At 41.4% G+C, this 24,892-nt stretch overlaps 1 protein-coding gene across 2 annotated transcripts in view; it reads right to left on the bottom strand.

Annotated features, from left to right (window-relative positions):
• The window catches only part of Hs6st2 (heparan sulfate 6-O-sulfotransferase 2), a 263,469-nt gene extending 238,890 nt beyond the window's left edge, over nucleotides 1–24,579 (bottom strand). For both annotated transcript variants that reach the window (XM_035450284.1, XM_027432111.2), the window contains exons 1-2: nucleotides 24,152–24,579; nucleotides 22,825–23,343 (exon numbers count right to left, since the gene is read on the bottom strand). In XM_035450284.1, the coding sequence (XP_035306175.1) occupies nucleotides 22,825–23,343; nucleotides 24,152–24,579 (947 nt within the window). The remainder of the gene's footprint in view (nucleotides 1–22,824; nucleotides 23,344–24,151) is intronic.
• Nucleotides 24,580–24,892: the final 313 nt, after the last annotated feature.

The following is a 24,892-nucleotide window of genomic DNA, read 5'->3' as shown; positions in this document are numbered from 1 at the left end:
ATAAGCATCCATCAACTAATGAATGGATAAAGAATATGCTGTCAATAAAATACTATCCATCCACAGAAAAAAAAATGAAATCCCATCACTTGAGACAACATGGCTAGAAGTAAAGATCACCATGTTAATTGAAATATACCAAGAACAGGAAGACATTTACTCAAAAGTTAGAAATTCACAGTTTTAATCTCAGAGAAGTTGAGAGTTCTTAGAATGCTGAGTACCAGATGCTGGAGAAAGTAAAGGACGAGGAGTGGTTGATTAATGGGTACTACCTCATAGTTACTGGGAGTAACAAATTCTGGAGTGCTATTGTACAGTAGCCTGACTGCAAATGATTATATTGTGCTGTGTGTTTCAAAAGTAGAAGAAAGGAGCTCAAATTATTTCACCACAAAAAGAGTATATTTGTGATATATATGTTAAACCCAATTTAAACTTACAAATACATCCAATATCTATGTTTTATGTAATAGCTAAACATAAGCTTAAGCGAAATCTGGCTGCTTATGTGCCACTTGGTCTCTCAAAGTGATGGTCACAGTCATTCACAGTGACTGTAAACTTTAGCAGGGTGTTAGCATTGAATAACACCCTGGAGCCATAGATATAGATAGAAAATGATGGAAGGACAACCTTCTGTAAACAAAAAAGCTTCCTAGTCGTTCCCACACAGGGCTTAGAAAGTAATGCTTTTTTTAAATGCTAAATAAAGTACTTCAAACTAAGAGTTTAAACCCCATGAAGAAGACTGCTGAGGATGCCCTTGTATACGCTTCCAAAAAAGTAAGTAACAATAAATAAATAGATAAACAAGTAAGGTGTGATGGCAAGCCTGTAATCTCAGCACTTGAAAGGCCGAGTCAGAGGATCAGCAGCTCAAGATCAGTCTCAGCTACATAAATAGTTCAACGCCAGCCTGAGCAACATAAAGCATGGCTTTAAAGTAAAATGAATTAACTAATTTCACTTTTGGCAGTACCAGGGATGAAGCCCAGAGCATCAGACATGCCAGGTAAGTGCTGTCCCACTGGGTTATTTCCCTAGTCCCTAAATTTAGTTTAAAAACATTTGATCTCTGGAAATAAAGAAAATGGGGCCCATCCTGTTCTTGGTATATTTCAATTAACATGGTGATCTTTACTTCTAGCCATGTTGTCTCAAGTGATGGGATTTCATTTTTTTTTCTGTGGATGGATAGTATTTTATTGACAGCATATTCTTTATCCATTCATTAGTTGATGGATGCTTATGTTGATTTCCTATCTTGGGTATTGTGAACAGTGTTTTCATGAATGTAGGAGTGTGTGTGTGTGTGTGTGTGTGTGTGTGTGTGTTGGTGTGTGTGTGGTGAGGTCTCTCAACCATACTGATTTAAATTCATTGCAATACATTGCCCTTTGAAAATATATGGAAAGAGTTGGGATAATGTATAATTTGGAAGTCTCTGCTGCCACAAATTCATCATAAAACAGAAACAAAATTTATGTGTTAAGTAGGTTGATGCACAAATCCAGTATGGTATACTTTGACTAAGCTCAAGTATTTGCCATTAACTAATTGATTCCGTATGTAAATGTCTATGCCCCAGGAAATGTGTCATTTCCTAGAGTTACAGAGCTGACAGATGCCATAGGCACTGACTTGTCAGTGGTTATAGACTAGTGATGGGGAAACAAGGAAATGGTCTTTTAAATTGTAGCTGCTATGATGAAGGAGGGATAGGGTTCTCAACCAGAAAATACTCTACTTATTGAGGTAGCAACTTATCTGTGTTCCAATAGATGCATAGCCCAAGCATGAATAGGGAAAATATTTAGGAAGTAGTGGGAAGTCGTAGCAGCATGAGGAATTGTTTGTAGGTATGGCTTAGGATGACATGTCTTCCCACCTCAGGAGTTGATAGGTACAGACTTGGAGGGCATGATATAATATACATTGCACTTCATCTTGAAATCAGTAAGGTTTTTCTGACTGTTAAAATAGAGGTGTCAGGGTAGATTTGTGGTTTTACCAAGTTACTTTGACTTCTATGCCAAGAAGAGAACAGAGAAGGGCAAGAATTTGGGGTGCCCAGTTAAAAGGCTGTAGACTAATCTAGGAGTAGCTTGGGTTGGAGGAGAGGCTGTGAGAAGATGAAGAGGTGAATGGATTCAGGAAGTATTTAGGAAGAAGGACAGAAGGGAAGCAGAAGCTGAAAGTTATAGAAGGTAAAGAGAAGAATGAGGGGACCAGAAATCTGGAAGGAGTGCTATAATAAATACAAGAATGTGGGGGCAGCCCAGCTTTCACTCATGGAATTTTAAAGACTATATACTGACCATGTAGAGATGCCTATGTAGGGTGGGAACTCAATAGGAAGATAGAGTCTGAAGGTTCTGAGGTTCTTTATCTCAGGATCTCATTTAAATATTTTCTAATTTTGTGAAAAGTAAATTCTAGTTAAAATGTGTAAGAGCAACTTGTCTGTGCAAGTTGCTGAAGGCAAAACCAGAGAAGCTGAAGCTAAATGATAACAGAAAGTATATGAAGAGACATTTCTTGACCAAATGGGATGCTAACTATTGGGGCAATTCCAGCTTGCTCCAGCCCCACTGCAGGGAACCTTATTGAAGGTGTTCCAGGCAAGGGTTATAGTGGCTTCTCTTCTATCACTGGTTAGAATGAGTCGAGATTTGCAAGCACTGCATGAATGTGGTACAGATTTCCAAAACAAGAAAAGAAACTTTTTCTTAAAGAAGTCAAAGGGAACCACTGTGAACTGGTCAGTCATCCCCAATGCACGAAGGACAAGAGAAAAGAAAAAAATACATACATGGACCTATTTTGTTGCTTCAAAATTCTCAATACGCTTACACTTATCCCAAAGGATAAGTCCCAGTCTAGGTGAGAATTAGAATGTTGCTGTCATTATTTTACACAGTGGGCACATCAACTATTGATCAAGACTATCAGTCACACAACATATTCCCACAGCTAAGTGAAAAAAAAATGATGCCTGCCTTGGGACATCTTTCCAAAGTCACATTCATCATTAGAGTGTTGAAGTCACTTTAAAATAGGAGTAAATCATTGGATCTTGCAAGTGATCATAGCATGCTGGATTGAAGGGTATGCGCCACAACAAACAAACAGCAGCAAAATCAAATGTTCGTTGCTGTCTAACATCTTTATAAATTGTGCATACTGCGTATAGAAAATGAGGATCTAATTCATTGCCCTAAACTGTCTGCTAAACATACACAGAAAGAAGGTGCTTAGAAACTTGAGAAAAAGGGAAGGAAGTGACTGTATATACGGTAGAGAGGATCTCTAATTTGGAGTATGAAGGGTGATGACATTAGCATAATGAATGATCCCACAACTGTCAAGCAACTCTGAAGACCTCTACAGCTTTACAAAACAATGAAGGGAGGTGATAAAAAATAAGGTTTCAAAGAGTGAGACTTCCATACACCCTCTTCATCAAATGTGAATAGAAAACCTAGATAGAAAGCAAGTGTATGTCTTACCACACACCAGGGATGACATGAGAGAATGTTTCCCCAACAGCAAGATTAATCCAGTCTTCCCAACCATATCAGGACTTTGCCAGTTCAGTGTACATGGCTTGGGTCAAAAGAGATGATTCAAAAGAAATCACAAATTACACTGAGCTAATTAGAAATAAAAATAAAGCATCTTTGATATTTTAGGGGCATGGAATGATGACTGAAGGAAATACTGAGCACTCAGGCACTGGCATAGTGTGGACTAGAGACCTAGTATGTACAGATCCAGCATGAAAATGTGAGTATAAAGCATACTCCTAAAGCAATCAGATCATAATTGAAAAGCTAAAGAAAAGAATACAGGTCCAATGTAACAGTAATCTAATGCAGATGGAAAGTGGCATGGCACAGAGCTAAAGCAAACACTGCTAAAATGTCTAACTTATCATTTCAAGTTCATAACCTTACTTCTGGGACAAGGGTGCTTGTAAGAGACAGAGGGTGTTGATATGTCCTGAAGTTTATGCCCATTCTGTTCACAATAAAAACCTAAAAAAATCTTCTCCTAAAAAAGGTCATTTCCTCAAACACATAGAAACAAGAACACTGCTTGAATAAGCAAATTTCCACTCAAACATTCTTTGTGCTCCTTGACATCTAAGCATCAGATGAAATGAACTTTTGGTCACTACTTGCTTACCAAGAAATGGAAAAATGAAAGCCTACTTTTTCCACAAACTAATATAGAAAAGTTGAAGAAAAAACTAAGTCTGCTAAAATAGATTAAGCACAAAATATACCCTAAAAAGAGTTCATCAGGGTATAAGGATTCAAGAGTATATAGATTTTTTCTCACAGCAGTGGCAGAAAGAGACACCACTGCCCATAGTAAATTGTGGTACCATGGCTCAAATTTGGCCATTCAAAATGTCTTAGAAAAATCACAACATCCATTTCTAATCTAGAGAATCTCTTTTTATTATTCCATGAAACTAAATTAATAAGAAAAATAACAAAAAATCCTGTAAAGATCACAAAGATAGATGTTTAGAGCCAGTTTTCTAGGAACCAATTATCTTAAACTAGCACTCAATTCACACATAAATCAACAACAAAATGTTCTAAAGTGAGGTGATCTTCTTATTTCAGAGCAAAACAGTGAAGACAAGGAGAAAAAAATCACTGGGCTGAGCTCTCCCAAAGCAGATTCCACACAAAACTTTGTACTGTGAGTTCTGTATCTGTTTTAAAAGATCACCAATTACCAATACTAAGACAATTCTCCCCCACTCAACTTGTAAAGAAACCCAAAACCTTTTCAACCACTGTTAACCAACAGAAGCGAACCTTTCTGGTAGAATTTTAATTTTGGGTGAACAGGGCTTGCCAACTGGACTGATTAGAATAAGGTGGAAACCATGTTAGAAACCCAAAACAGGGCAATTAATAGAGCCCCTCCCTCTTTTTTTTTTTTCCACCCATCCTCATACTTTTTTGGGATTGATTTAAAGGCCATATTCTGAAAAAGCCCAATTTGAAAATTGAAAAATTCTGGCAATGAGATGTTCACATCACTACCAAATATTAGCTAGCTGGGTATGAGAATGCAAGTAGCACTATGGGAAAGGAGAATATTCAATGTGAAAAATGCATTTATTAGAAGACCTAATCTTCAGGGCCTGTTTTCAGGCCACTTGTCACCAAGCAGCTGTTAGGGGTTATTGGCACCAATCAGGTAAAATCTTGAATCCAAATCACAACAAATTGTAAGTTGTGGGCAGGAACTACAATTAAAGTGATTTCACAAAAAAGAGCCTCACTTGCTGCAATGGGCAATGTAGTTGCCCAAAAATTACAGAAAGCAAACATTTCATATGACTCAGAAATTCTACTCTTCTATAGCAATTCCAGTGCCAGTGTCTGACCTTGAGTGCTGCACTGTGTAATGTGGATGTGTTCAAAAATTGCCCTGCTGACTTTTGGTATGTTTGTTTTTTTCCTGCTTGAATTTAGTAACTCAACACTTCAGGCAGCAAGGATGTTCCATATCACAAGAGTGTCAGCATCTGCAAAGAGCTAGTTCAAACAAAAACTTAAAGGGTAAATATATTTGTTTTTATTACCAATTATAATTGTTCTGATGTTTGTGTGTGCAGTGCAGTGTGTAAAAAGTGCAGGTTCCATGGGTGTTGGAAAAAATGTGTCACAAGAAAATGACCCATGCAACAGAAATGGGTGGAGGTTGTTTTGTAGGGGGAAGTGAATCTGAATGGAGAGAGAATGGCTGCCTTGGGGACACGAGTTTAAGAGTGAAGAGGAAAGGGAGGAGAAGTGCAGGAAGAAAAGGAATTTACTAATGGAAGAGAAAGAGGGAACACTGTGAATTTCACACGCATTGTGGCTGAATGAGGTCATATCCTGTCAGTAAAGGGACAGGGCAGGAGATTAAAGGAAAGTTAACATAAAATATCCCCTTTCAATAAGTAACACAGAGGCTATTGCCTCCTGAAATCTGAACAAATAAGGAAAACAGAACTAGGCAAAATGTTTCAGAAGAGCAGGAAGTATCTTGAACTCAGTAGCCATCTTCCTGCTCTCACAATTCCATGAAGTTTTTCAATTCTCTCCCCCTCCACACCCAGTGTAGAATATAGGCTTTTGTGTGTTGTTGTGTTGATCTGTGTTTGTGTGTGTGTGTGTGTGTGTACTTACAGGCATGAGTGTGCCATGCAGTAGGTTGTATTGGAGATGAGAGAAAAATTAAAGTCAGTGAATCTCTCCTTCAATCAGAGGTCTGAACTTGGTCATCAGGTTTGCATGGCAGGCAGCTTTGACTTCTCTGATCTAAAATGTTCATAAATTTTGATACACTTAAATGTAAATCAATTATGAATGGATTAACAAATGTGGTACATACATGTATGTAATAGAATATTTTGCTCACAAAGTAAATGTTTGAATAGGATGCAATAGATAAATATTAAAGTAATTTTATCATATCACTATAAATAGTATAGTGAAAACTTGTGAAAAATAATATATAGATATTGGGCTGAAGAAATAGGCCAGTGTTTAAGCATATTGGTAACTCTTGGAAAGGACAGGTTCAATTTCCAGCACTCACATGACAATGATCTGCAAATCCAGTCTCAGGAAGACGCCCTCTTTGACCCTGGTGCACATAAATGTGTGCAACAAAGCACCCATACAGAGAAAATCAAATATTATAATTTTCAAAAAATAAATACAACAAGTATGGATAGTTTTATGTAGAAACCAAAACATTTAGGGGTAAAGTCATAGGGAAAATCCAATATCCAGGTATCTGCAAATTGTTACAGACTTTCCAGAAGCATGATCCACTGGAGAGATGATGTTATAACTTATCAGATACTGAGTGACGATGAAAAAGGCAAGCAATGACTGAGAGAAAATACTTACAAACATCATAATTGAAAAAGAAACAATACAGAGAATGTCTAAAAACACTCAAAATTTTAAAAAGACAATCCAATCAGAATAAAGGCAAATTGCATAAACAGACACATTACCAACTAGAACACACAGATGGCTGGCTAAGAAGCATGTGAAAGGATGCCGAGCATATTTAAACATTAAGAGAACAGCAAGACCACAATGAGATATTAGTACAACTTGCTAAAATGTCTAAAATGTGTAAATTACCAGAAGACCCAGCAAGTACCTTTGTAGACATTTATCCTAAGAAATGAAAGCCAAAGAGACCTTAACTTCTGAGGTTCTCACTACAAGGGCTGCCACAGTTTGTATCAGGCCATCCATCGCCTCCTCAAATGCCCCACAGCAGGTGAGGGTCTACTGATATGTCCTGAAGTTTATGTGGCCATGAGAAGTGAGGGTGGGCCAAGGCAGGCCATCACTAGATCTGGAAAGGGGTAGTCAGGATCACTAAAGGTCACTCTGTCATTTAGCTATGCCAACAGCTGTATTTCTCTTTCTCAGATTCAAGTATAGCCTCTGATATTTCGTGTGAAATTCCTACTGTTTCTTCCACATTTCTAATTCCTTGAAGTTTTGGAGAGAACTCTTTCTTTTCCTAGGCTCTGTCTGCTAAACTAAACTTGGGAAGCAATCAAGAACCAAAGCAATATGGGTACACATGCCTTGGGTGTTATGGCACTCAGTTTTCTTCCCCCTGCTTCCTAGAGTCAAACTCCATCAAAGTGAAGAGTTGGCTTTAGTGTCACCTACTTGCTTACTGTCAATATGGAAACATGACCACTGTGACATCCTTTAGAATACCCATTCCTAGCCAAAGTTCACAACCTAAGACCTACACACTAGTCTCTGGACACTAGAAGGTAACATTGCTACAATGAATAAGGCAGGGTTAAAAAGAAAATCATAGTCAGGATATACTCAATTAGTAGAGTACTTGCATAGCTTGCACTTGAGTTTGATCACCAGACTGCATAAATGGTGATGGACACATCTGTAATCCCACCACTCCAAGAGGATAGGAAATTCAAGGTCATCTTCTGCAACATAATGAATCTGAGGCCAGTCCAGGATACACAAAACCGTCTCAAAGGAAAAAAGGCAAAAAACCCATCCATGACACTCAATGTAGAGAATCTTGATTTTATTCATTCTAATGCAACTAAATTATTTAAAGAAGAAACCTCTGACTTTCATGAATACAAATCCTGTGTGTAGCCTTTTATTCAGCTTTTGATTGAACTCTGGGAAATTATGAGCCAGTTTTCTACAGTGGCATTAGACAAGGTGCTTATGACACAAGATGCCCTCCTTGAGCTGAGCTGAGCAAATCTGGCTCCATTTAATGGTGTTGCTGAGCTATGGACCTTCAGCTCTCCACAGAATGAAAACACAGTCCTTTCTGCACATGCACAGGAGGAAATTCTCAAACCCAAAAGCGTGATATCCGTCTCATCCTAATGGATCTCTCTCGCCATCCAGGTCTCTAACCACCTCACTAAAAATTTCTCAAAATCATTTGGAATAAACAGACATCTCACTCAAGGCTGCATGTATGCAAATTCTGGCACTTTAAATGGATTCTGTCACTACGTGCATAAACCAAAAAGCATGGGGGCAATTGGATTAGGAAAGCAAGGCTGAAAAAAAAAAAAAAAAACTCCTGTAAATCGCATTAAGTCACCAAACATTGTCAAACACATCACTTGACTAATTATTTTGTGTGTGCATGTGCCTATCTTTTTTAACTTCATAAACATATAAATGAGAAAGAGATGCAGATTTCACATACACCCATATGGTGAGAACTACAGAAGCTGCCAAAAGATTGTAAAACCCTATATTAATCTTAAAATCATCTCTGTGCTCTTCTCTTTTGTTTCTTGTTTGTCTGTGTAAGGTTAATTGGTTGGATTTTTGTTGTGTTGTTGTTGTTTCTGGTTGATTTTTCTTCCTCCAAAATCACAAAGAATATTTGCCACTGAGGTGGCAAATGTTAAGTATGGATCTTTACCTACATAAAATTATTTCTATATGTTTATTACAGTCTTTAATGAATTAAGTTTTCTTAAACAGCCCTAGTCCACATCATCAGTCTGATATGTTTCATTTAAACATGTGTTAATGAACTAGCTTGGGCTGTTACAATTTTGGAACATACCTGCATCGAAACCAGTCGCAAATATTGTCTTACAATATTTGGCAAAAAGAAAAAAAGTTCAAGCAGCTTACCAACCAACCATAACATATTCTGCTGGTTAATTTTGCACTCAGCCCTCAGTCTTGTTTCAGTGGACAAACAGCTAAAGCTTCTGTTGTCCTCTGGGTATACTAGGCGTGACCATTCTTCCATGCCTTCAACCTAATTTTTTTTTTTTTTTTTGCCATCCACACTAATAATGCCTGCCAGGCTAGTAGGCTTTTGCTAATTTGCACGTTCTGTTAATGACACTTTTTTGAAGCTGCCTCTTCAAAAAGGAGGGGCTAGTGATGCTTATAACAATTTGCTGCCCTCACTCACTTGGTTATTTCAGAAACCAAATACATTCGTATTAGTTTCATGACAAGGCCCTAGGATAAGAACAAGCTCTCAAATTCATCTTTTCTGATTTTGAGAGAGTCTCTTTATTCCACTGGCTCCTCTACTTCCATATTACAGGAACTGCCCTTGTTGAAAACAGTGACACTCCTTCCACGACACTGGATCTACACAGACTACAAAGGCCATTTACAGAGGAAGTCATGATCTATCACAACACTGCAACTGATATACTGATATTACTAATAAAACAACAACAACATTCCAGAAGAAGCAAGGTGTTTGGCACCTTATAAATCTTCCACAGAGTGCACAGCAAATTTTCAGTGCACATAGGGCTGCAATTAAACTATAGTTAAGAGCTTCATTTCATGTAAGAACAAAAAAGGAAACCATTTCTCTAACCTCTTTTTTTCTAATTTTTGGTTTTGTGTGATTGTTTTTAAGACGGGGTCTTGTGTTGCCCAGGCTGTCCCAAACTCCTTAACTTGAATAATCCTTCCTGTCAGCTTCCTGAGTACCCCCTAAGAGTGGTGTGTCACCATGTCCACCTATTTTTTAAACTTCTTGTGGGGCAGTGGTGGTGCACACCTTTAATCCAGCACTCTTAGGCAGAGGCAGGCAGATCTCTGTGAGTTTCAAGGCAGCCTGGTCTACAAGCAAGCTCCAGGACAGCCAAAGCTGTTACACAGAGAAACCCTGTCTCAAAAAACCAAAACCAAAACCACACACACACACACACACACACAGAGAGAGAGAGAGAGAGAGAGAGAGAGAGAGAGAGAGAGAGACAGCGAGAGACAGAGAGAGAGACAGAGAGAGAGAGACAGAGACAGAGACACAGAGACAGAGAGAGACAGAGAGAAAGACCGAGAGAGACAGAGACAGAGACAGAGTTTCTCCTATGTTATGCTTTGAATTTTTAAGAAAAATATATTCTAAAGATTGGTAGTTTGGGATTTCACCAGAAACTGAGGGACTTGGGAGAAAGCAGGTCACCCGAGGCACAGCCTAGGAAGGAACTCTGTCTGTGTCCTTGACCTCTTCCTGTCTCTATGTGCTTCTTTGTTGCCTGGATGCCATAAGGGAAGAACTTTGCTCCACTCATTCGCCATGGCCTAGAAGAAAGTAGAGGGATCTCGCCATGAGACGAGTTCTCTCAAACTATGAGCCTTCCTGAAGTTGTTTTCTTAATTACTTCTTACAGTAACAAAAGAAAACTCCCATGACTAACACTCATTAAAACCTTTAACCCTCTGTAAAAATTGGTTTTGAAAGCATTTGGGATGTTAGTTATCTGAGTATTTGTTTACGAGAGAAAAAATGAATAGCAGACTTCACTTCAAAGAACATTTTAAAAACATTGTGTGATGTATGTGTGTGTTCCTGTGTATGCACACACATGTATGAGTACACACATGTATGAGCATGCAAATGGAGGCCTGAAATCAATGTCTTGCTTAATCATCTTACGTGTTGAGACATGGTCTCAACTAGACTGAAACTAGAGCTAACAAATTCAGCCAGAAAACCACGGGATCCTCCCGTCTGTGTCTTCAGCACTGGAATTACAGGCATGTGGGGGCCACATCTAGGTGCTGGGGATCAAACTCAGACAAACTCAGTCCCTCATGCTTCTACTGCAAGCACTTTACCAACTGAGGCATCTCCTTGGTTCTGTTTATTAAACTTTTTAAAAGATGTAGTTTCTTTTTTAAGACTTATTTATTATGTATACAGTATTTTGCCTGTACATATGCTTGAACACTAGAAAAGGGCACCAGATCTCATTATAGATGGCTGTGAGCCACCATGTGATTGCTGGGAATTGAACTCAGGACCTCTGGAAGAGCAGCCAGTGCTCTTAAACACTGAGCCATCTCTCCAGCCCCCTAAAAGATGTATTTTCAAAAGCCGTTAACCTATGGGCTCCTAATATCCCTAATAGTCACATCAAGTTTCCATTCTGTTTCTAAACACAGAAAGTCGATGACCAGATGCTCTGAATATTTTTATATGCTACTCCAATACTGATCGGCTGATTAGATTTATCAGGAGAGAGACAGAGAGATAATATAGAGATACAGATAGATGATAGATTGATAGATGAATGGATGGATGGATGGATGGATGGAGAGGTAGATAGAAAGATGATAGATTGCAATCCTCTATTTTTCATTTTTAAATAAATTTTTAAAACATATATCTCAAAGGGTTGTTTTGTAGATTAAATGAAAAAAAAAGTATGTGTAATGTTGCTTGCTCAGGGCTTGGCTAAGAATATACTCAAAAATGGTGATAGATCTTCACCAATCAGGCCAAGCTAACTGGACTGTACAGTTCTTCACTTGGACTGACTCGGAGTTCTTCACTTTGCATGTAAATTAAGAAATTACATAAGCTGTGAAAGATTGGTAATACCCATCCACTAATGATCATTTGCAGACACCCAAGCATAATCTGCTACCCTGTAGCTGCTGGACACGTAACAACAACCAATTATAAAATAATACTGCATAGGGTTTTAAGATTATTTCTTAGGGCATGAAGAGATGATTCACAGGTTAATAATGAGCATTGCAGTAAATCCTGGTGGTACACAGCCTTAGTCCCAGAAGGCAAATGAAGAAAGACCTCTATGAGTTTGAGGCTAGCCTGGTCTACGGAGTGTGTTCCAGGACAGGCTCAAAAAATTAAAAAAGAAAAAAAAGATTTTTTTAAAAAGTCTATTTTATTTGATATCTGTGTGTAACATGAATTCTTATTGGTCTTAATAATAAAAACCCAGAGACAGATATGGGGTTAAAGCTGAAGATCAGAGAAGCAAAACAGCCAGCCACTAGAGAGTTCTCCCCTCTACCAATGTTCAAACCAAAGGGGAGATCCTGTCCTCAGACTGAATCTCCAGATCACATCTGTCTCCACCAAACCTCAGACTGCAATGCTCCTGTCTCCTCCTACCTTATATTCCTCTCTAATGCTGGGATTAAAGGTGTGGGATGCCAAGTGCTGAGATCACCTTTGTGTGAGCTCTGCTTCTCTTTTAGACTGGATCAATTTTGTGTAGCTCAGGGTGGCCTAGAACTAACAGAGATCCTTGTGCCTCCCACCCCCCAACCCAGTGCTAGGATTAAAGGTGTGTATCACCACTGCCTGGCCTCTATGGCTGACTAATGTGGCTAACTTTGCACTCTGATCTTCAGGTAAGCTTTATTTGTTAGATCATAAACAAAATACCATCACATCTGTGCACCTGCATCAGTTTCCTTCCAGTTAGTGTTTGCATAATATAGCTATTACAACCCTTCAAGTACAGCGGGATTTTGTACCTTTATCCCTTTATTATCTCTTATGATAATCTGTGTTTTTAATGGGTGAGTCGGCTACCATCATAAAAGGGCCTTTTTACACTACCTTTGAGTTACCTACCTGTAGCTGGATCATGCATGTCTTTTTTTTTTTTGAGACATGATTTTGCTATGTAGTGCCTAGGCTGGTCTCAGTCCCACTTGTAACCTAGGCTCTCCTCAAAGTCACAGCAATCCTCCTGCCTCAGTCTCCTCAGTGATGGAATTACAGGCTTGCACAGTCACATATGGATGCCCAAGTGACTTTCTAAATCCCTTTGCTTTGTTCACTCCTATGAGCAGTTAACAAAAGCCCAAGAATCCCTATGAGAATCAGAGCTGAGGCTCTCCTAACCATTTGTCCTCTTTATTGGCACAGTTATGCTGGAACTGTCCTTGGAGGGGAGAAGACATTCTAAACAAGACTCTTGTTGCCCTCCCTTTGGGATCAGAGTATTGAAACAATAGGACTCAAAGAGTTAAAGTTTCCCCTGGGAAGTTCATGGTTCAAAAAGGGAAATGTTCAAGCCAGTGGAAGAACTTGCCTCGCATGAAGGGATTTCATACAGTTCTAACATCCTAGCAGGAACCCTTCCATAACAGACCTGACAGTGACAATGGTATGCAGGGATGTCTTGACTGGGACTGCTTCTTTATGTATATCTCTTGCCCTCTATTTAAACCTAAAAATGTCAGTACTGAATGTGGCCCCTTTATTTGTTCCTCTTCACAATATGACCATTCTGAATACGTTTTCTATTTTTCACTATTGTCTTTTTAATTGGCATATTGAGGATGAGTCTAGTTTGCTGGAGTCTTGAACCCTAAAAATTCCAAAAACAATGGGGAACAATCAATTAATGCAAGGGATGATGCACACATGCCTAATCCATCTGATATAAATCAATACACCACACAGTTCAATTGTTCTGTGGTTCCACAGACAAGTACATGGAAGCGATTCACCAGGAATGAATTCATCACAAGAAACAGCCCAGTTTTCTCAGGCTCACAAGGGCATCTCTGCTAGTAAAATTTAAAAACCAATCAAACTGAATAAGAAATCTTCTTTGCAGACATTTACATTGTGGAAGAGTGCAATTCTTGACAATTTAGAGTAAATGAAGTGCAAATTATTCTCTTATAACTCAAAATTGAAGCTCAAATTGTCAGTGGGAAAAAAGCCCACAGTTTAATCAGAAAAATATATTTATTGGTAATTCCCATGAGCTCACTTTTGATATATTTATATCATGGGATAACAAGTTCAAAATTATTGCTAAGTTATAAGTAAGAAATTTATGAAGAATTTACATGTATTGAATTCTATTTTGAATCTACATGTATGCCTATATTTGAATACTTATAATATTCCAGAAAAAGCACAGTAGAATGTGCAAGACAGATTTATTTAGTGTAATGCTCTGAAATGTGTCAAAGTCTTCAACACTGTTCTGTTCTAGGAGGCAAAATGGCAGAAATAACAAATGGATGCAATAAGACCAACTGAATAATCTGCAGAGCCCAAGACCTACTAGAGCGAGAAAAGCTCCCTCACCAATAAATATCTCACTGAAGTCCAGACAAGTATTTCCCTATGCTTACAATGGCATTGTTTTACATGACATGTACCATTAAGTGGATTATTCATTATCCTTTAATGGAAAGAGGGAAATTCCCATTCATGCCCTTCTTTCTAAAGTCAATCACTAAATACCTTGTTTTCTGTTATGGAATGTCAATATTAGCTTTTTGACCGTGAATGACATTGTTTTTACTGTCAAAATAACTTCTACATTGGGCGTAGTTTCAGTGCAGGTTCAACAATAAGAGTATGCACCTCGATAGATGGAGAGGGAGCTGGCTCACAGACATCCAGAAGAGCTGGGAAATAAAGCGTTCTAATGGACTTCATTTATGTCTAATTAAAGGGAAAGCTCTTACGTAGTGAAACTGCTCTAAGAAGGCTGTCCAGCTATAGACCCTTCTTTTTTCCTGAATGCACTAACACATGCACTAACTGATGATGGCATTTCACACAGATATTTAGAATCACAACCCTTAACCAACCTCTAGTCTTTGATTTCTAGCTAGGCAATCAGCTCACTTAGAGTCCCATGAAGGCCAATGTTCTAACTTATTTTGAAGAGCCATGGTCAAGCACAACTAAGCCTTCTAATTCCAATTGGGGAAAAGCACTAGCTTCTTGAGTCTTCCAGTGAAGAAGAAACAATAGCAATTCTCCTAGATATTTCTATGCTATGCTGGTATAGAGTTCCTTGGAATGTCATAAATAGATTAGCCAATTAGGAGAAAAAATCAGCACCCAGTGCTGGACTAATGTGCCTTAGCACCTCTGCCTTTCAGTGGGAGGGTTGACTGGACTGAAGCTACTCTCCTCATTAAGGGTGACCAGGATGTCAAAAGGCTAGAGAAATGTCCACAGATAGTCTTCAGGGAGCAAAATTTAGACACAAGTACATTTATTGCAACCACAAAAAATCTTGTCTTAAAAACTTGGTGTTGTTTAGTTTTAAATTTATTTATTTGTCTATTTATTTCTGAGACAGAGTCTCACCATGTAACTCTGGCTATCCCAGAAATTACTACTTAGGCTAGTCTGACCTTGAACTTGTAGATATTTGCCTGCTTTTGTTCTGGAGCATTTGGTTTAAAGGTGTGTGCTACCAGCCTAGCTAGGTTAGCCTTTATTATCAGATTGATATACTTGCAAATGAACTTCAAAATCCTCAGAATATCAGAATAAGGAAAACAAATCACTTCCCTATCTCCTAGGATCCTGGTGTGTCTTCTTCCTGTCTGTATTCTTTATTGCTTAGATTTAGTAGAAATAGAAAGATTTTCTATTTCTCTCCCATTCCCCCTCTGCTTTCAAGAAGAAAGAAAAGAAAAAACTAGTCTTAGTCTTACTGGTTCTGCTTTGTAATGATTCAGTAGCATTCCCCATACTTATAACAGGGCGTTTACATGGTTTTGCAATAATAATCATCCAAGTGAATTCATTAACATTCTTCAAGCATTCTTTTCTGTGTGGACATTCTAGTCCCATTGTTTCAGCTAAGACTGCCCCCTATAGCTCCTCTAATGATTTTATTTAATTAGCTTATAACTCTTTCCTGCTCTACAGAGGCAAGGATAGCCTACCTGATTGATCACAATGCCCACAGGATAAATTTTTAGTGATGATAGCAGGTACTCAATGAATATTTGCCTAATGAATAAATAAATGAGGAAACAAATGTGGGTGGGGGTTTATTTCAATGAAATCCCAAGAAATAACTTAGGAGTTAAGAAAAAAATCTGTGGTACTATATATTGAACCCTGGACCTTCCACATCCTGGTCAAGCACTCTACTACTGTGAAAAAGTAAATATGTTTAATGTTCTATGTTTGCATTATCTAATTTATTTCCAAAAGGAATATTCAAATTTATACTCTCAACATTAATTTATAGGAATTTTTATATACATCCTTCTCAGCACTGGCTACTCATATTTTATTTTTTGTTTGGTGGTAATGTAGATTAGTTTTTATATTTTTGAATTAGGGTTAATTAGAGAGTTAAAAAAAAGTTGTCCTAAGTTTAAATGCTTCTATTTGCATTTCTTTAGTACCAGGGAGACTGAGTCTTTTTTTTTTTCATGTCTGCAAACTATTCCTGGGCCTCATGTCCTAAACTGTCTGGACATGCCCTTTGTTTCCCTAATCAATTCATAGGGTTTCTTTGTACAGAAAAGATTTCAGCCTGTTGTCTGTTGTAATTGTTGCACATATTTTCATGAGTTTGACATATGCCTTTTCATTTTTTCTCTTTCTTTCTTTTGACAGATGAACATTCTCATTTTTATGTAATCATAACTGTCTATCTTTCACTTTATTCAAACCTCCTTTCTTTGGCTAAGAGTCCCATGTGTGAATTGCAGCTATCATTTAAATAATAATGCCAATTGTGAATTCAGATGAACTGGGTTCACAGATTCCCACATACACCACTAAGCTTTAACCAGGGCCAGAGCCACAGTTCTCATCTCCTTACAAACCCTGTCCACTAGGCATCTAGGCAACAAGCAACAGTCACTGTGCCTTAGTATTCTCTCAGCCCAAACTACATCCCTACTCAACCTGTTTTAATCTAATCAATAGGAGACTAGAAATCAGAGAGGTACCTTTAAATGAACATGAAATGCCTTCATTTACTTTTGTGCTTCTTATCCTCTTCCATTTAAGACCTTCTCATACTCACATGCGTTCATATTCTTCACCACATTTCCAGATTCCTAATGGTGGGGGCTTCACCCCCATCTACCTCTACAGCCATTACTTCCCCAAGCATGAACCTTCTCTAGATCAGGCTACTAGCAAGGTCAGGTTACCTGGCCTCTCAATGCCCACTGGCTTCATACTGCCTAGAGGATGCCATGACTAGCCACAATGCCTCCTTTCTCCTAAACACAACCTCATAGTCCCACTGGACTTTTCAAATAGATCTCTCCCTTTCCTTTTCTAACTTGTCTTCATACTTTATAAAGGAATAGGCCTTGGGAAGCATCTTATTTAAATCTTCCATTATATAGAGAACGCATCTCAGGCCAGGAAGAGGAAAGGACTGCCTCGGGTCATGAAGTTCTCCCCCAGTCATCTTAGCTACACATTTCTACACTTCACCTGGCAAACTTTCGGGGCTTTAAGCTGAAGAGGATAACCTGGGCTTTCTTGGCATTGGTTTGACTCTGTTCTCCACAACTGCTGGCACTGTAACAGGGCTATGATGATTACTTCTCCTGGTTTATAGATTAGATCTAAATTACCACATGACAGATGAAAGAGTCTTCTTTTTTAATATCCTCTAATAAATGTTTGACATTTTAAAGACATAACTGATTTTCAGATAGTTTTCAAACAAAATGCATCTTCTTTTCTAAATATCTAAGGTATCAAATTGTTCACTTCTACTGTCGGCTCTGTAAGAGCATATCTTCCCTGGAATATAATGGACAGTTTCATAAAATTGTATTACATGAGTGACAGTGGGAAAGATGAGTATTCTTTTAATGTCATTTCATACTCTCTCAGTTGACAACTGATACCCATAAAAACAAGCTTTAGTATTTTAATTGCCACATCATGGAAGTAACCTTAGATTATCAACAGAAGCTAACTCTTAACATTTTATACTGCTTGAGAACTTGGGAGTCAGTCTTGCTGAAAATGAAAAATCTGTTTGCAATCCATACAAAGGTACTAACAAATACAGCTAGAATTCTACACACACTGTTGTTCTCTCTCATTCAGGCTTTCTTTCGCCACCGCCCATCATCCTGCTCTTCATTATTGTGTGAATATGAATTTTCCTGCACAGGTTCAAATTTTAAATGCCTGCTTCCCAGCTGGTGGCACTATTTTGGGACCTGGTAGAAACCTTAGTAGATGGGGCCTAGCTAGAGGAAAGGGGTCACCGAGGACAGATCCTTAGGGATACCTTATTCCTTCCTGCCTTTCTACTTCCTATCTGCTATGAGGTGAGAAAAATCCTCTGCCACCTGTTCATGTTGCCTTGATATCCTACCCAAGCACATGGAGCCAAGAGTGCATGAACTGAACCCTCTGAAATGGGGCACAAAGAAATAGTTCTTCCCTTTAAGTTGCTTCTATTGGGTATTTGGTATCCAAGACTATAAAACAACACAAAAGCTCTCGGCAACAGATAAACTAACCAAAGGCATCGAGTCTGGGGAAGTGGCTCAATGGCTAAGAGTATGGTCTGATCTTCCAGAGGATCAGGTTCAATTGAAAAGAATCCACATGGTTCACAACTATCTGTAACTCCAGCCCCAGGGGATTCAACGCCCTTTTCTGGCTCCTGATAGCATCAGACATGCACATGGTGCACAGACATTCATGAAGGCAAAATACCATAGACGTAGATGTGAATCTTGAAAGAAAGAAGGAAGGAAGGAAACAAACAAACAAACAAACAAACAAAGGTGTGTGCAACTAAGTAAAGGTGAGAGACCAATGGAGCACAACCTGATGGACCACATGGGTGCCACTGCTTGCTATAACAATGCATTCACTCCATGCCTCATCTTGCACCACACGTCTGTCTCTTGCCTCACTGCAAAACCAATAAAAAGAGGAAATACAAGTAAGGACATGCAAGGGATGATCAGACACATGAACTGTATTTTAGCTTTTTTCAAAATAAAGGCACCATTTTATAAGAAGTAGAAAGCTTTTTATCATACTTGTAAATGAATGTCTGATCCCCCAAACAGAAAGCTTTTCTACATCTGAACAAAAACCTTTTAGTTCATTCCTATCAACAATATGCTACCAGATTTTAATGTTATCCTTCCGTGTGGCTACTAAAACTGTAGAAATGTTAAAATCTAGACTGCAGCAGATATGCAAATTTGGACACTCAGTACAGCCATGTGCCTTGAGCCAACACCCATGTGCACCAGCCAGCATGCTACCAAATGAAGAACAGGGTTTGTGCACTTTCTTGGCAGTTTTGAATTCCTCCCACAGAGCAAGTGACATACTAGAGTTGGCTACAAATGCAGGAAGTTTGGGCCTGGAAAAAGCCTGTAGAATTTGGGAATTTGAACAGCTGGTGTGCAACAATGTTTTGATACATTTTTTAAATGGTCTTAGAAATTCTAAAATGAGCAGAACTCTTTTTCTGACCTCAGGCAACATACTGGCAAACAGATGAATGAAACAACTTCTAATTTTTCTTGAGGAAGTATTAGTTTAATAAACAACTTGAGCTTTTCTCAGGCTCTGTCTCAAGCTCCCTCTCTTCTCTGCTCCCCTCCCTGCCCCCAGGCAATAAGATCAGTCCTTTCTATTCGGTAATATATTAGTATATATCACCCAAGCACTTTACCATCCCTGGAGGCAAGAGACCATTTCAGTTGTTGCCTTAATCGCAAAATCTGGGGACTTACATTCCAGCCCCAATAGGCCCTCTTGGTGACCCTAATGTAGGTGAAAGGCTCATCCTCAGAAGATGGCTCCTTCTGGCACTCACCAACCATACTTCCAATCTGTCACCATGCTGTTTAGCTTTACAGAGATTTCCTACATAAAAAAGAAGCCTCACAGCAATCTACCCCAAGAGCTACTTCTGCTGGAATAAAGGTTTCTTGATACAGAAATCCATTTTTCTTAGATCAGGGTGGCAACTATGATCCAACCATTCCTCTAAAGCTACAAGTGTAAAGTGGCTAATAACAGTAATAATGGAAGTGAAAGCAATACCAGCTACCATTTATAATCACTAGTAGTAAATACCTCATTGTGTTTTGCCAAAACTGTTCATCAAGGCACAGTCAACATATCAAAGTGTATGGAGTCATACAAAACTAGAGACAAATTTCTGCTGTGTCACCAAAGACCTCAATGACCTTGGAGAAGCCCTTCAGCCGATTTGGATTTCAGTGTTTTCTGATAAAAGGGAATATTCTTGTCCTGCCTGCCTTCCTCCAAAAGACAGCATGCATTCGCAGAGAAACAGCAAGACAATATGAAAGCTTATGACAAAATAGAATGTCCTATTTACATAGGCTGCTCTACAGGAAACTTCAGAGGTATATTCTGTAGTCCCAAGACTAGTATCTCACCTCAGTTGCCTTGACTACTTAATTTTCATCTCCCATGTGCAATCATACATGCATGCATGCATGCATACACATTATCAGAGCTCATTCTGGGAGCAGGGATCTGCCAATATTCTGGAAAATTCTGGATCCCTCTGGCTATCACTGAATAGTTCTGTAGATGGGCAGAAAGTAGTGAAATAATGAAAGTGCCCTTGAAGTGGTATTTATTTCTCTAGGAAATTTTACTTCATTTTCATAAATATTGCACAATCAACTGACTTTTTCAAACGTGGTTATTCTTTGGTTAGACTAGATGGCACTGTGGTATCACCCTTTCAATGCCTAAGAAAATCATATTGCATTACAATTTTCCTTCAACTGGGGACAATCCAAGAGGCTTCGATGAGTCCTTTAACCTATAGATTACATCTGATGTAACCTGCCAAAGGACAATGACTATTTAATAGATGATTCAGACCACATTAATAGTACATTTACAGACATCACATCCTGACCTACATGTTCAAAAGAAGTGAAAAAGGCACACATGCCACATACAAATGCTAGACAAAGCTATTGCTTCCACAGCAGTGAAGACTTCTCTTTTACTTCCCCACCACCGTTGTAGGGGTGGCAGTCTACTTTTGCCACAAAGATCACTTTGATCACCATCCCTCAGTACACCTACAAGATTAGCGAGTGTAAGAGATCATTTACAGCACTGCCAAATGTGAAGGGGCTTTCTTAAACACTAGGGTGCTATTGTGACAATGACTTCCACAATTCTTGCCATGAACCAAAGCCCAGTCTTCCTGTGACAAGGTTCTCTTGAGATGGGAAAAAAATCTGTTAGTGTACAAAGAAAATGAAAGTCCAAAGGATTCATCCAGAACTCTGGCCTTTGAGAAAAGCCACTGTAAACTGAGGCTGACCAGAAAACCAGGGGTTCCGTTTCCTGAAGCTAGACAGAAGAAACCACACCCACAATTCTTTCTTAACAGCCACCTGCAAACCACCATTTTGGCCAGGAAACTGAATATCTCCATGGAATATGAAGGTAAGACGGGTCCAGGTGGTCAAAAGCAATAGCAGCACCCTTGAAGGCCTACGATGTCACCAAAATGGGCAAAGCAAGACACACATGATCATGTCCTTGCCTGCTGGAAGACCCCAGTTTCACTCCCCAAAACTAACTCATTCATAGATGCTCTGCCCCAGCCTAGATATTTTTTTCCAAGAGCTCTGGGAAACAATAGCCCTGGCTGTTGATTTCACTCCAAAGCAACTCCTTTTGTCCACTTCACAGCATCCCATGACCTCCAGGAATTGGCCATAGCAGTTAGAGAGAAGAAAAGGCTCTGCTGGCTACAGACTATTCATAAATCAGTTTCTCCTGCATCATCCCCAGTCACCCAGAACCTGAGCAGGCCATGGGTGGTGAGGCTATGGAATGTCTGTGCCTCAGAAAAAGCTCCTACCACTCCTGAGGCCCCTGATCCCTATGCAGGGTCTAGAGCAACTTCACAGCCAGTATTCAGGCTGGCAGCATGCCCCCTTATATTTGAAAAGCACTGTGAACACGGAGTGGGCAGTGTGGGCAGCAGTGAGGGCCACAAGATGAGAACTTGCAGCTCTCACTGAGTGTCAGCAAACAGTGGCAAAATGACATCCACTCTCCAGAGAAGAGTGAGTCCTGGAGTGGGGTGAGGAGGCAGTAGATGCCAGGAAAGAAGAAACAGAAAGGTGAGAAAGACAGATAAGAAAAGTGAAAAGGGAGATGGACGATAGAAAGACCAGGAAAAGGAAGGAAGGAGTAACCAACAGCAGACAAGATGGGCAGAGAATTTTCCACTAGAGAAAGCCAGAAACTAAAAGGGCAAAGAGAATGTGGGAGCAGGAAACTGGGGAGGATCATCACCAAAGAGAGAAAGAGCACTGGCTTTCAAACCAGGTGCAGAGGAGAGAAGAGAGAACGAGCAAGTATAAACCCAGAGACTGCATGCACAGCACTTCTTTAGGGCTCTCTAGGGCTCTGAGTGTGGTGCCCAGTCCTGACTGCTGCTGGGATGCTCATTCCAGGCAGCCAGGCCACTTTCCCCATGCTCACTCCGAACCACCAACCAGGCCAGCCTTCTGATGGGGAGGCCAGCTGTCCCAGGCTGGAGCCCAAAGGCTTCCTGACAGCATCTCAGGGCTGTAAAGATATGCTCTAGGGTACCAAGCCTCTACCCATCAGGGACTCAACACTCAGGACACTAAGGTGTTCACAGGGTCCCCAGCAACTGCAGGCATAGCCTTTCCCGCTCCTGGTTGACCCACTGAGAAGTAGCCAAAGACTCACCTGGAAGGTCTCAGCCTGGCATCGCGCTTCCCGTCCACCACTGCGGGCACGCAGCTGGTGAGCTCTGTCCAGTCGGCATGCAGCCCGCAGCTCCAGCCGGTGGAGAACCTGGAGAAGAGCCAGGTCTCCCTCTTACCCGGCCGGTGGCAAGTGCATTTCTTCTGCCCCACGCGGCACTCACATGGCTGCTCCAGCTGGATGTTGCGCACCAGGTGACGGCCAAAAGTGGTGCCCCCAGTCTTCTGGATGTGCAGGAACACGATCAGGTCATCGCCCTTGATGTCGAAGTCTACCTTGCGCAGGAGATCGCTGCGGCTGAAATTGTAGCGGGGTACAAACCTGGCGGAGCTCTCATCCTCCGAGCGGTACGGATCCGGCACCGGGGAGCTGAACGCCTGCAGGCGGAGGAGCTGGCATTCTGTGCCGGGGCACACGTATTGGAGAACGATCACGGCAAATAGGAAGAGCATCACCAAAGCCAGCAGCAGCTTGTTGGATTTCTCATCCATGTTCCCGACGCTGGGGGAAACCCAAGCTCGTTACGTCAATCCCGCAGCTCGGCCCGCTCTCGCCTCGCTCCCGCACCGCCCCCTCCCCGTGGTGCCACCGTTGCGCCCCTTTCCCCTCCCGTCCGCACCGAGTACTCCAACACAGCGGCGGCGGCGGCGCCCTTCCCCGCTTCCTTTCTTCCCGGCAGGCTCAGCGCTGTGGCTTCTGCCGCACACCCGCCCCCCTCACCCCGACTCCATCCCGCTGGCCGGTGGCCCCCTCCCCCGCCGAAGAGCCCCGGGTCCCTTCCGTGGTGTCTCGCTCCCCGCAAGATCCCTCCTGCCCCTGTCTCCGCACTCCCTAACTCACGCCCACCCCTATCCGGCACCGGGTGCTTCCCGCTCTGTTCAATTCCAGCTTCCATCCCCATCCCGCTTGGCCCATGGGACTCTCCTGGGCTCCAGACCCCAGTCCCCTCCGCGTGAGCGAGCTGCCGACCCGAAACGCGGGCTCCCTGGGCGCCTGTCCCGTTGCCCACCGGGTGGCCTCTGGGAGTGAGTTGGGATTTCAGGGTTCCCCTGCAGGGGAGAGAGGGAGCCTGCGGGCTGCCGGACTTTGCAAGCTGAAGCGGCGCTGCCCTTTTCCGCGGAACAGCGGGGAAGGAGCCGCACCGCGGTCAGTTGCGCGCTCAGCCGGTCCCGAGTCCCCCAGCCCGGTCACTGCAGGCTCGCTGGAACTTTGAGCCTTGCCTTCTCTCCTCCCAGCTGCCTTCCCTGCTCCCGCCACCCGGGCTCACCCTGAACCCAGAGCGCGAACCCCACTTTCGCTCACCACGTACCTGGCCAAGGGACCGAAAATCTTGGAGAAGATCGCACTGAGCACGTGCTTGAGCGAGTGGCCCACGGCTGCCAGGCCCCGAGTGAGCAGGGCCCGGCAGAGGGAGCCCAGGTCCCAGCGTCGCCTGAGGTCGTGCATCCGCCTGCGGCGGCCTCGAGGCAGCAGCGCGAAGAGCGGGGCGCGCAAGGCTCCCGCCAAGGAAGAAAATGCCTTTGGGGGCTTGTCCTGGAGCGGCGGGGAGTTGAATCCCAGAGACACACCCCTAGGAGGGCTGGCGTGGACTGAGGCGGCGACCGACCCGGGCCGGCTTGCTGCCAATTCGGCCTCTACTCTGGAATGCCGGCGGGGACAGGTGGTGCGAGCAGGCGCTCCTTGCTCTGGTTGCAGTGGCGGCCCGAGCGTCCGGGCTGCAAACGCAGGCAGTGCCATTCCCCCCTTCAGGCAACTCAGGGTACTAAGGATCAGGAGCGAGCTTGAATTTATATAATAATGCCTCGCGCCCAAGAGCCCCAGCCACTTCACAAGCAAAAGACCTGGGTTTTCTCCTGTGTTGGAGAGAACGGAGGTCACTCCAGAGAGTGCATCACTCCACTTTGGCTCGTAATTTCAGCCTCCCTTAAAATAGCAAAGGCGCAAATTGGACCTCTTCTCTCTCTCTTTGCCAATTTCCATTCTGCAACGGAAGAGGGGGTATTTTCTGAAAAGGTAAGTCAGCATGGAAATAAAGCATGACTAAAAAAAC

This window comes from Cricetulus griseus, chromosome X, assembly GCF_003668045.3.
Source record: "Cricetulus griseus strain 17A/GY chromosome X, alternate assembly CriGri-PICRH-1.0, whole genome shotgun sequence".
NCBI classification, from domain to species: domain Eukaryota; kingdom Metazoa; phylum Chordata; class Mammalia; order Rodentia; family Cricetidae; genus Cricetulus; species Cricetulus griseus.
The sequence above is the reverse complement of the archived record's forward strand: the minus strand, read 5'-3'. Positions and strand labels throughout refer to the sequence as shown.